Genomic DNA, 13610 nt, shown 5'->3' with positions numbered 1-13610 from the left:
TATATTTTATTATTTTTGTCAATTTTTTAAAGAAACTTACCCTTATAAGGCCAATCTCCTCTGAGTTAAGAACACCATCAAAGTTATGAACATCCTCTAAACTTTTATTGTTATACTCCACTCGTCTCATGGAGTTGTGGTTGCTGAAAAAACTTCAACCCATTGTCATTGTCGAAGAAATGTAAGTAATTAAATAGTTGTTATTGTTACTGTTACCGTCGGAATATTGCCACAAAAAGGTTTTCAAGGTTTTAAGGGTAGGTAAGTTTTGAATGAGAGATTTGGGGAAGATGGATGGGTAGTGATAGAGGTGGGTGCTTTCATAAATCCTAATTCATGATGTATGGGGTATAGGGGGTGTGTGAGTTTAATTGTGAGATGAGGTGTTCCAAAATTAATGATGTCCTTTTTAATAATTTTATTTGAGATTATTATTGTAATAAAAAAAAGTTACAAATTGAGGGGTTCAAAATAATTCATGGGGTGCTAATAGCAACACTCTAAAATTATCCTTATGAAAATATTTCACCCATTCAATTGAAAGCACACCCCCACACCCCAAAAAGCCTCTTTCCCCAAAACTCTAATAAAACCTACGAAAGTGATTACTACTTCATCTCTACATACTTGTCCATGACCTGAGAAAATAAATATAGGTTTTTTTGTTGTTGATTCAAAATTTCCCTTTTGTGGGTTCTGTAATCTCCACAAGTTTCAGTTATTTGTTTCCAAACAAATAAGAAATGTTTGATTATCTGTTCTCGAACAAATGAACAATGTTCGGGCTTGTTCCCCCATATTTTGGTCATATGTTCGGGAATTCAGTCCCAAAAAAATGACGAACAATTTTTATTATTTTTGTTATTTTTTTTTCAAGAAATTTATCCTTATAAGGCCAATTTCCTCTAAGCTAAGAATACCATCAAAGCTATGAATCTCCTCTGAACTTTTATTGCTGTACTCCTCTCATCTCATGAAATTGTGATTGTCGAAAAAACTTCCACACATTGTCATTGCCAGAGAAGTGTAGACAATTAAATGGTTGTCACCGTTACCGCCGGAATATTGCTGCCAAGGTTTTTAAGGTTTTGAGGGTGAGTAGATTTTGAATGTGAGATTTGAAGAAGATGGATGGGTAGTGATGGAGGTGAATGCTCTCATAAATCCCAACTCATGATGTAGTAGATGTGTGGACTTAATTGTGTGATGGGATATTCCAAAATTATTGATATCTTTTTTACTAATTTCATTTGAGATTATTATTGTAATAAAAATAAATAAAAAATAAGAGATCTAAAATAATTGATAAAGTGCTAATAACAACACTCTTAATAATATTTTAATCATAATCAAATACATCACAATAGGCATTACCACTTCAAAATATAAGCAAACACCTAACTCCGTTTTAATAATTTACCAACCCAATAACCAAGCATCACATTGTTCTTATATTAGGATTTATCAAGGAAAAGAAAATGAATGAAACAATTTTAAACATCACTTGTTTTAGGTGCTGTTTGATAAAATTAAAAATTAAAAATTATGTATTGAAAATTAAATACTGAATTTATTAAGTTAAAAAGCTGTTTGATAAAATTTAAGTACTGAACTAAAAGTAAATTGTTTGATATATATAAAATTAAATTTGAAATTTATTATTTTCAAATTATATATTTTAATTTTTATATTGTGATGGTGATGGTCGTGGTAGTGGTGATGATATGATGATGATGGTAGTGGTGGTGGTAGTAGTAGCGATGGTGGTGGTGGTAGTGATGGCCGTAACATGGTGGTGGTGGTAGTGGTAGTAGTAGCCATAGCGGTAGTGATCATTGTGGTGGTGGTGGTGGTGGTTACGGCGGCGTAGTGGTGGTGGCGGCGACATCAGTAGCATGATGGTAGTGGTGGTAGTGAGTTTATAATAGTGTATATTGATATTTATATGAGTATTTATAAATTCAATCAGAATTAAGTAAGTTTCATATAACTTAAATTTTTTTTAAGTTTTAACCTACATTATAAGAGACATTTAAATTTTTAAGTCATATCAATTATAATTGTCAAACAAACTTAATTGATTATCACTTAATACATTCAATTTTCATGTTATCAAAACACTTATTTCTTCACTTTTCTTATTTTTTTCCTTTCTCCGCAACTTCATGATCTAAACAAGACATACCTTCATACAAAAGCTTGTAATGTGTGCATTACCAACACTTTCCAACACAAACAAGAATTCTACCTGAACATGAGAGAGAGAGAGAGAGAGAGAGAATAATATATATGTATTATATATCATCTTGTGTTATTCAGAAACTATAGACTGCAAAAGAAATACAGAAATTAAAAAGAAAATGACATAAAAGAACCAACAACTTGCCCTGTACTACTACTTACCATGCAAAATTCCTATTCTGAAAGATTGGCAATGAAAAAAAGAAATGGAATGGATAAAACTGGGAACTTAAACAAATGCATTAGTCGACTAATAATTTCTCTATGAATTTTAGCAAAGGTCGGCACTACAACAAAATTAACTATTTACGGCATTATATTTACGGCTTGCGTTAAATGCATGTCGTAGTTAGTATATTCTGCGCCATTTTTTTTTTTTTTTTGGCAAGCCGTTAATGTTTTGTCAATAACAGCATACATACCATGTAAATTGTTAATTTATATATTTATGGCATGCAAAAGTATGACATAAAAAATGTATGTTTTTACGACTTACAAAAATATGTCGTAAAATATTTGCACTTAAGACGACATACATTTCATGTGGTAAAATATTATAACTTTACATGACATGCTAATGAATGTCGTGAAAACTTCTACAAAAAAAAAAAAATCAATCCGATTTTTTTATGACATGCAAAAGTATGCTGTAAAAAATTGTATATTTTCATGGCATACAAAAATATGTTATAAAATATTTATACTTAAGACAACATACATTTCATGTCGTAAAATATTAAATTTTATAATTTTTTGAATTTAGTGATTTTTTTTTAGAAAATTTAAAAATATTTTCCTTCTAAGTATATGTAAATTATTTGAATTTAAAAAGTAAAAAAAAAAAATTATTAAAAAACTTACGCCACGCTCCCTCTCATTCTAGATCCATACATGTTTTGGTCCCAAACCCTCTCATTCTCTAGAGAAATTATATTTGATTTATAAATAATAATAAAAAAATTCTAGATGTTCTTAAATATTTATAAATTTCTAGTAGATATGAGAAATTTTTATTTTTTTTCCAATAAACTAGATATTCTATTTATAATCTAGATTTTTTTAATACAAAAATAATTTATAAACTTATACTTAAAATTTTTTTGTCTAAAATTTTCTACTCCTATTTTTTTTTTATATTAATACTATTAAAATTATACATTCTTTGCATCCCAAATTTTTTATTTATTAATATTGTCATTTGTTTGCATCCCACAGAACATATGCTAATTCTCATTTGAGGTATACAAAATAAAATTAATCTCTGTTTAATATTAAATAAAAAATGAAAACTACTTATGATATGATAAAAAATATATTATTATGTTAAAATTTATGTTCATATTAGAGAGGTTAGTTAAACAATATTAAGAATTTTAATTATTAAATATTCTACATAATATAAGATCTATATGAGTTTCACTCCCATATGAATATTTGGTATAATATTTAATAATTTATTTAGAGTTTTTGACATTTTTTTATATAAATTATATATAATAAAATATTTTTATATTATGTGATTAATTTATTATTTTTGTCTAATTTTAAATATAAATTAATTTTAAAAATAAATTATGAAAAACTTAAAATTTGATATACCCTTTTACCTATTGTTTCCTGATTTAATTTCAATTATACCCAAAAACACATATTAATTATTTATTATTATCCTCATAGTCATCTCTATCTCTCTCCTAAATTCCTCCAAAATTCAGTGGAAGCTCCAAAGCTTCTGGTTACTAAAACCAGACTCTCACTTTCACAACCAAATTCGCAAACATTTTCAGAGGGACAAAGCTGATCGATGATCGTCTTTTCATCTCAGACTCTCTCTGTCACTGCTATTTTTGTTCTCTATTCGGTAATTTCACTCTTGATTCTGTGTTTCTTTCGTTGTTTTGATCTCAATCTCTACTTATTTTGTTCTCTATTCGGTAATTTCACTCTTGATTCTGTGTTTCTTTCGTTGTTTTGATCTCAATCTCTACTTATTTTCACAAGTATAGATTGATTGGGTCGTATTTTTCAATATCAGCATTGTCTTCAATTCTTGATTCCTTCAATTCCGTCTCTAATTTTTATTTCAATGTTCTTAATTCACTTTCTCTCTCTCTCTCTCTCTCTCGAAAGGCACACAGAAACACGCACTCTCTCTCGCTCTCTCTTAATCAAGAATTGCTTCCGAGCCACAGTGATGCTAGTTACACGAGCACCAATCGATTGATTCCCTGCTTGGCGTTTGATTCTAACTTCGAGCTTGGAGGTCGATTCTAATTCTGAGCCCCTTCCATGGATTTGATTTCTTTGTGAGTTTCTAACTTAATTAGTTTCCTTTCATTCTAGAAGCATTCGTATTTGATGCAATTGGTGTGTTAGGTTAAATGACGGTGAAATGATTGTCAATGATGGGTTGGAATTAATTATGTGATTTTTTTGTGATGTTTCTCTGTGATTTGATTGGATTAATTTTGAAAGCAAGTGTCTTCATTCAATGTTTGTTAACCATTTTTTATTTGAGTTTTGTCTTCATTTTGGTTCTCCGGAGAAATTTAGAGTATGAATTGTGACTTATTGAGTTCCTCATGAAAATCAAACTTGCATTCATCTTTGTAATTTCATATGGTACTCTTTCCTTGCCATTTGACAATCATTTGTTGAAACACTCAGGTTTATGCAAAATCTCAAACACAAAATTGCATTCCCTAGGTAACTGTAGACGTAGTTAGGGGATACATGCACAAGTCATGGTCTGCCACTGTGGAGTTCATAATTGAGAGTGAAAAAGGTATATGCATATTCTATTTCTTGATTTCTCCTGTGCAAAATAATCAATGCACTTAATTAGCTTTCATTTTGCTGTGGTGTTTTCTTCAAGTAGTCTCCCTGATCAACCAGTTTCTCCTGAACTGGTCATATTTTACATTATTCAGGACACGCAAAGACATTCATTACTTCCTGAACTAAGATCAGGTTGTTTCTTGTTCTCCTTTCCCTTCTCTTTCTAGTTTTTATGAATTATAAGGGCCAAAGTAACATTTTTCCAGCTTCCATGTCCTTACGAACCTTGTAGTTATAGTTTTTTATAAATACTGATAAGCATGAAGGTTGATGAAAGTCGAAGGGTCTGCTAATACATTTTTAGCAAAACCGTGATCATTATTGTTTTGCATTTGGTAGTGACCTCTTAAAGTTAGCTCATTACTACACTAAGATTGTCATATTGACAATAGTTGTTGTTGATTAGGTGGTTTCTGAGTAACTGGTAAAATTGGCACTTAGTGGTCACTACAATTCCTATTCATTCCATTGATATCCACTTGCTTCGTGTAGAGTCAATTCTGGTTGGAGAAAGGATCATAACTGAAACCTCTTTAATTCAGACTACACAGGCATGTAACATTTCATATTGTTTCGAGCAATTTTAGTTCTGTTATGCCTTCTTCAATTTTTATTTTCTTCCTTTATTTTGACAAAGTTTTTCGTTCATTACAGATAGCTGATGGAGATGTCTGCCATAATATAACTCTACCCACTTACATCATACTTCCACGTCTTTTGACTTGTCCAACAATTTATGCTAGGTGAGTTGCTGATACAGATATCTACTTCCAAAACTTATTGTTGTGCCCTAGCATTCTGGTTACTCTTCTCTTTATCAATTGTTATAAGAGAATATTTGCTACTAATTGCTTATTTAGACCTCTATTATTAGAATTATACTATCTGTAACGCCCCACAAAAATACACAATAAAAGTACACCAATCATCGCTCCATATGATAGACCAAAAATAAATCTCCAACACTTGCATATTTAATGATAAGAGATTTACAAAATAGTTCTACATGCGAATATACATGCAACGACTCTAGTACATGAATCTATAGCATGTAAAACATCCACTCAAAAATAAACAAATGCCCTCAAGGGTTACAAAGTCCAAGGCTTAAGCCCGGTTACACAAAATGGTTGCTCGAACTCATACAAATATAACCCTTGGCTTGCAAAAATATAATCACAACAAAACAAGAGCCTTGTGCTCTCAATATACACATCCACGCCCTTAGTTTGGTGGAATCACCACATCTTTTCCTGCACAAAATCCCATAGAGTGAGCATAAAGCCCAGTAGGAAATTCTTAACAAAGTGTATACATTTTATACAATTCTCACAAAATGAAATGCATATGCCATGCCATGCTTTTAAAAGAAAGTCAAGTTATCATCTTTTTGAAAACCATTATACTCAATGAAAACTTGAAAATTTAACAATTCAATAATTTTACATCAAGTTCAAGGGGCGGTAAATACGACTCAGGTAATCTCTAAGTTGGTGTCTACAAGTAGGCATAACTAGCACTACCAAAACCCCCACTTTACCCGTAGCTAACTGGAAGGCACGTGGTACTTCCTCCGCGCGTGTTTTCGGTCTTTCACCCTAGACACTCAAGCCAACTTAATCAATTTCATCTACGCCCCTTATTCGGACTTACCAACGTATTTGCCACAAAACAATTCAATGCAAGATTTTTCAATTTCTCAATTCAAAACTCGTAGTAATCATATGAATTGAAATGTCAATGCAATATGTATCAATGCATTAAAATATTCTTCCACACAATTTTTCCATTTATGATCACAATTCCCAACTCACTTTCAATTGAATTTCACAAGATAAATATATGCTCATCAATCTCTATCGAGGAGCAACACATTCCACATTTCATGCATGTCCGTCAACTTTCTCATTTCATGACTATATCAATATTTTGAATAACAAACTTCCAAACCCACTAATTCTCATATACCATGAAATTCCTCATGTCAACATTTGTCATAATATTGGTCAAATATCAATTTCAGAACATCACCATATTTTCTCAAAATTTTCCAAGTTTCTAGGGTTTCCATAAACTAGGTTTCCTCCTCATTTTGAAAGAAATTATTTCAAGCTAATACTTCTCTACAAGAATATAACTCACAATCTCAAGGATTTTTAGAAGAAAAAAAACATATTATGGAAACCCGCCTTTACAATCATTCACAACACATGAGCCAAAATCAAAGTTTTTATACTTCCCAAAAGAGTTCCAAATCAACACAATCTTGCAAATATATCTATATAACTCTAAGAAAATCCCTACCTCAAATTTTGAAGAAGAAGAAGTGAGATGAAACCCCCAAAATCAACGGTGTTGAAACTTGATCTCCACTGCACAAAACGTAGCCCTCAAGAAGTTATCCAACTTTGATGAAGGGACTAGGATCAAAACTCTAATGGATTTAAAGAAATCAAGGATTTAATCTAGTTTGGTGTAGGAAATGTAGAGAGAAGGGAGAGAAAAGTGTTTTAGAGAGTGAGGGATGATGAAAACGTGATATAAACTCAACCCCAGAAGAAAGAAAAAGGCTGATTTTCAGACTTAGCAGACTTCCGCACATGCGCCCCTTTCCCCGTACGTACGACACGCCTCCACCGCACGTGCGGCCTTCATTTCCGCACGTGTAACCTTCCCCTTCCCCGCACCTGTTGCTTCACGTGCAATTATTTCAGTATTGCACCTAGACCACCCTTACTTTCCACACGGGCGGCCTAACCTTCCCGCACGTGGGGCCCCTCTTCTGCACGTGCGGCCCTGCCTCCCAGTCCAAAATTTTACCGGCTGAATGGAAAACTCCCGAATCCAACCCCATGCCTCCTGAAATATGTGAAACTCGACATCGGAATAAATAAGGACAAGGATTTTGAGAAAAGTTTTCAAAAACAACAAACCCAAACAGTTGACAACTTCAAGTTAAACTCGACACTCTAACAAAAGTAAACCCAACATAAATCAAAGAGGGATGAGGCGGTTTTACGTACCCGGTTATCACACTATCCATGATATGAATTGCATAATTCAGTTCGATACACCGACAAGTAGTCATATTTGGGGGGTGAATCGACGGAAGAAAGAATTGCATATAAATTGTACAATTCAATTCTCTACACCAAGAAGTCTTCAATTTTTCTGCTTGTCTCTATTTGCTAAAGGAACTCAGTCCTTTGGGTTGAGTATTTGGATTATATGAATTGTAAAAAAAATTATTAGTAGCCCCCTCCTTAATACCGATTGAAGAATGAATGATTGAAGAGTTTCAGAGTTTTTGAATTTTCATACCCAAATTTTGTTTTTGAAGGGTTTTTTTTTTTACACAAATATATAGTTAGACTTGTACATGAAGTTAGTCTATTTTTTATATAGGGTATATAGACTTTTGATTCGACACAAAGTACAAATGTTAGAATTAGAATTTGTAAATCTTGTGATGGGTATAATTTTGTGTATAAAAATGCACATTGTGTTAAATTTATTTCACTTTGTTGATTAGAATTTTGAATTTTTAAACTTCTCATATGAAGGATCTTGAATTTTTGTTTTTTCTAACTCGTAAAAGTATATGAAGCTATGGATTGTTATAAATCATAGCATAGGATCATAGAGCACACCCAGAATTGGACCCACATTTGTTGCCATAGAAGCGTGTGTTGTACCTATTACACCATGTATTTATCATTCAAAACAAGATGATTTATATATAAACATTTCATATTTATAATATATTCTTTAATATCTAATTGTTTAGGTATATTTTTTATTTATTTTAAAAATTATAACTAAATCTTTACGATTCAAGATTCAGAAAAAGGTAATTTCGATTCACGATTCAATTCTCGATTTGATAACTATGATTTAGACATTAATTTAAGGAGAAATCCTGCAATATATGGTAGCCAGCGATGTTCTTTATGCATGTGCATGCTCTCTAATAGTGTTCTTTAGCTATTGTGCTTGCTTTACTTGTTTCTTGAACTTGAGGTCATCTATACGCCATAACTAGAGTGCATGTGATGGCTTCTTTGATTTTGTCTGCAGTCCATTTTCAACTGAGTTCAAAGTTTTGATCGTCATTACCTTCCAGTCAAAGCTATTGAAGTTGAATCCAAAATCTGATCCTAGAACTCCTAAACTGTGGGTAAGCCTCAGTTCGCGTAGGGTAGTCATTAATCACTGTCAATAGCTGCTATCTATTGTAACTAAAATTATTTATTTTCAAATATTAGCTGGCAATGGAAAGTGTACCGTTGGAACTTATTCGAACAAAGTAAGATGATCCATATTGTAGGTAATCTTCTTATCAAACTCTTCTACCTTCTACACACAAAAGGAGTGAAAACTCTTGGATATGTACTTTATTGAGTGAATAATGGTGAATGATGTGTAAGCTTTCCTATTTGTTGTAGAACAAACTAATCTTATTAGTTTATGAATCACAAACTAATCCCATGTTGCAATCTAATTTTTGCAAATATGGATTATTGTAATAATACATGTGTCAATATGATAGGATTAGAAACACTCAGGTTTAAATCATACAGTTCCAACTCAAAAATAACTTGCTAGATAATCTTATCTCTGCAATGACTCAGGTTTATTGTTGTTGATCTGATTGTTATTGTGAATGCCAATTTTCTTATTAATAGTTGAATCTTGAAATTGTCAAGTAGCAAGATGAGTGGAGAGGTACTTTATTTCTCGTTTAACATAAAATTGAATTTATAAGGGATCTTGGCACGAGAGATGGTGCCAATAACCACAATGAGATGGCCTGATATTCCAGAAGAGGTTAAAGACAAGCTATGGGCTTGTGTAAAGGTAACATGTATTTTAGAGATTAGTGAACCTTATGATTTAGATACTTTTCTTGGTTTGTATGTTTGAGATTGTTATCAGTTTGATATGATAGACGTTGAGGATGGTAGTTAGTATGCAGGTTGTTTGGTGTATGAATATTAAATTTTTTTACTTACTTCATAGTTGTTGCTTCTGCTTGGTTTGTTCACAGGTTGCATTTTATAAGCTAATGTCTGCATACTGTTAGGCAATGTTATATTCTTGTATGTATATTATATTTTAAAAATAACCTTCTACGACATATAAAATTATGTCATAAAACGTGTAATGATTTATGACATGTAAGAAAATGCCGTAAAAGATTATATACAGCATACAAAGTATGTCATAAATATATTAAAATGACCTTTTACGGCATACAAAGTATGCCATAAATATATTCAAAATAACCTTCTACGGCATGCAAAATCATGCCATGGGAAGTTTGATGATTTATGGCATGACAAAAATGTCGTAAAAAATTATATACGACATACAAAGTATGTCATTAATGTTTAATTTATTACCTTTTACAACTTTACCTGCATGTCGTAAATGATGCTCAACTTTCCATGGCATGTCATATAACGACATTTGTGTGCATGTCGTGAAAGAGTTTTTACGGCATGCATTCCAAGCCTTAAAAATTCAATTTTGTTGGAGTGCAGGAATGGGTTTAACTCAGTCTGAAGGATCTTGGTCAAGCTTACGGGCAATAGCAGATGACAACTCTATGTGAGAAACACGAACAACACCTATCAGTTGCTCTGGCAACTCATTTGTTGTGTTTGCCTATGAGCAACAATAATTTGCACACCACTCCCATCATATGTTCCCAATGTAAACAAATTTTGTAAAATTAAGAGTTAAATGAAAACTATAGATTCCAATGTAAATAAATTGTGTAAAATTAAATGGTATTGCAACAATAAAGTAAGGCTTAGGAAACCCAAGTGTACCACCCTTGTTTTCTACATTTGTGGAAAGCTTGTTGTTTCGTAACATGATCAGTTTCTTATTTTCTGTTTGTAGGTAACAACAAAAAAAGTGTTTGGTATGCATATGTATTCAAAATATTTAAAATCCAAAAATAAAACAAAATAAATGTTCGGTGGCCAGAGATGAGGGTTGGTAGAAGGTGGTGGGAGGGAGGAAGGGAGCGAGGAGGGAAAACATGTAAAACACATTTTTCTTAATTTCTAAAATTTTGAAGGCTGGTGCCACTTTTTGAAGACTAAACAGTTCTCAAATGTATTTTTGTATCTAGTTTTCAAATTTTGAAAGCAAAAACAATACCAAATGGTCCACCCATATGCATGTGTTTTTTTTTTTTGGGGGGGGGGGGGGGGGGGGGGGGGGATAAATGAATCGATTAGAAGTCTCAAAACTGACCCAATTCATTAATGAAATGAACTCCAATCTCTCAAAAGGATTACAAAGTTATTTTCTAGCACAATCTACAAAATCAGAATAGGGAAATGAGAGTCCATCACTGTGCTCCCTTTTTTCTGTAATTCTTATTAATTAATAAATACATACCTATAAAAGGAAAGCCATGTCAACTACCAATGTTGTAATCATGCCAATTACGAGCCCCAAAACTCCATTAGCCACAGTAGAAGAACCAATGTCAACGCCAATCTAGCAGGGGGGGAAAATGCGCAATGTTAAGAGTAGTAGTTGGTTCTTCAAGCATGTTCTATTTTGCCAAAAGAGTGCTTGAGATCAGTCAACCACTACTATAGGCAACTTTTTTTTTTTTTTCTTTCACAAGTAATTACTATAGTATTGGTAACTTCTAGTGTCAAAAAGGAAGAATAATTATTACTTCCAAGTACTTGGGACCACGGATATAGTTGCAATCAACTGTTTTTCCTAGCAAACAAAGGGTGTTTCCAACGATCTAGCGCACAATCCATGAACCCTACATGGTCGATAACTCAGTAAGAAATGAATCCACAAGATAACGAGCCCCCATTTCAGGAGCTTGGGGACTTAATTCAATTCTAAGATAAGCCATTCCCAAGCAGTGTGGAAGTTACCACATGTATAAGTCAAAGGGAAGGAAAACCAAGAGACTAACAAACACCCAAACGATGAGAACAATAAACAATCTCAAGTCTTTATGAACTGTCAAAACTGTTGTCACCGAAGATGGATATTAAAACTGTAAATGTATTTATTTCTACATATGTCCACTACTTGATCAGACAATTGTGTCTTCTTTTATGTGCAGTGTGCACTATGTTTAGACCTCTATGGACTGGAAGCCCATGTGATAGTGATCCCAAGGCTGCACATCAAGTTTCAGCCAGCATAAATGCAAACTGTCTAGTCTAAATTACATCCAATGCACTCTAGTGATGGAAAGGTTGGACTGCTCTACGCAATGTCTCAGACCCAAGAGTGCAGCCCAATATCAAGTTTGTCTTGTTCTTGAGTCCCAAGGCCCAACTTCAGACAACAAAATTATTTATACTTTCCCTATAATTATCATCAAAAAAAGCAAACTATTTGTCTAAATGAAGTTTGGAATACAATTATTTTTGGCAAGTGAAAACGTAAAATTCCACACTTGAACAACTCGTTCTAGGAAATGGGAGAAAAAGACGAGAGAAATGAATATGATACAATTAGCAATGCATTCTTTCTTAGAGACAAAATGTTGAAAAATGTTTACATTCTTAGCAAACCACATCCTAAAATGGTCTGACAATTGACATTATGGTTCCGTTGGTGTTTGGTTGCACATAACTTAAGGAAAACATTTTACATGTAAAAACAATTTCCACTAAATCAAGGAAAATAACTAACCGGTCTAATTTTGACAAGTCAATTTACAAATCAGTGCACATTGTTGGTTGAGTGCTCATGTTGGTAATGGCGCTCTTTTTCAATGGAATGATAATGGTGTTGGGGGACTTGGGTTTTGTGAACATTGGGGTGGTTCAATGTGTGTGTGTTCAGTGTCACTTAGTAGGCAAAAGAAAAATCTTAGCGACAAGTCTAATATTTTTGGAAAAAATATTAGAAAATAAGAAGAATATTTTTGTCAAACACAGAAAATAAGAAGAATGTAGAATTTTTTCATGTAAAAGGTTTTACAAGCACAATATTTTACAATGAAACAAACAGAGCCTATATTAAAAAAAGTATCTACGTTATGAAATAGTGGGGAAAAGCCTTTGCAAGGAAGATGGTCATATAAAACATTATGGAATATGGATTACTGAACCACACAGGTAAGATTTGGAAATAAAAACTGCTATCTTCACTTGACATATGAATCTTAGCAATGCCCAAAAATTAGAAAGACCGGCATACCTTGGGAACTGATGGGATAATCTTCAGTCTACTATTACGAAACTCATCATCACCATCAACAAACCTTTGTAAGAGAGATCCAGGTACTAATTCCTTCATCACAAAATAGAAAATCATACTGTAGTGGGTCGAACCAAGTACCTGTAAAAATACAATTTTATTTCAATTCCAGCTTCCATATGCATCAACTAAACATTCAAATCAGCTATATAAAAGGACTTACTTGCAGATTTATCACTATGGAGAAAAATCCTTTTTCTGAGGCAACCTATGCAGAATTCACAAAGGTTTATTAGCACGGTACAGCATTATAAAACAATCAATAACAACCT

At 32.6% G+C, this 13610-nt stretch overlaps 1 protein-coding gene across 29 annotated transcripts; it reads left to right on the top strand.

The window, feature by feature from the left end:
- Window positions 1-3902: 3902 nt before the first annotated feature.
- LOC145789424 (uncharacterized) lies at window positions 3903-12529 on the top strand. Of its 29 annotated transcripts, none has more exons than XR_014327281.1 (9): window positions 3903-4102; window positions 4372-4547; window positions 4948-5026; window positions 5087-5211; window positions 5486-5630; window positions 5734-5822; window positions 9157-9256; window positions 9345-9406; window positions 12191-12529. XR_014327281.1 is itself a non-coding variant. In XM_082865875.1 (8 exons), exons 2-7 carry the CDS (start codon window positions 4531-4533, stop codon window positions 9387-9389), a joined length of 405 nt encoding a protein of 134 aa, XP_082722001.1. In that variant the 5' UTR covers window positions 3903-4102; window positions 4372-4530; the 3' UTR covers window positions 9390-9406; window positions 12191-12529. The 29 variants fall into 29 exon arrangements, 4 of the variants coding, with proteins under 4 accessions (XP_082722001.1, XP_082722002.1, XP_082722000.1 ...); XR_014327280.1 differs by having other exon boundaries at window positions 4909-5026; window positions 5172-5211; window positions 5572-5630; XR_014327268.1 differs by having other exon boundaries at window positions 4909-5026; window positions 5120-5211; window positions 5572-5630.
- Window positions 12530-13610: the final 1081 nt, after the last annotated feature.

Source organism: Camellia sinensis, chromosome 4 (genome assembly GCF_055761805.1).
Source record: "Camellia sinensis isolate YWXY chromosome 4, ASM5576180v1, whole genome shotgun sequence".
NCBI lineage: Eukaryota > Viridiplantae > Streptophyta > Magnoliopsida > Ericales > Theaceae > Camellia > Camellia sinensis.
This window is presented reverse-complemented; position numbering and strand designations above follow the sequence as displayed.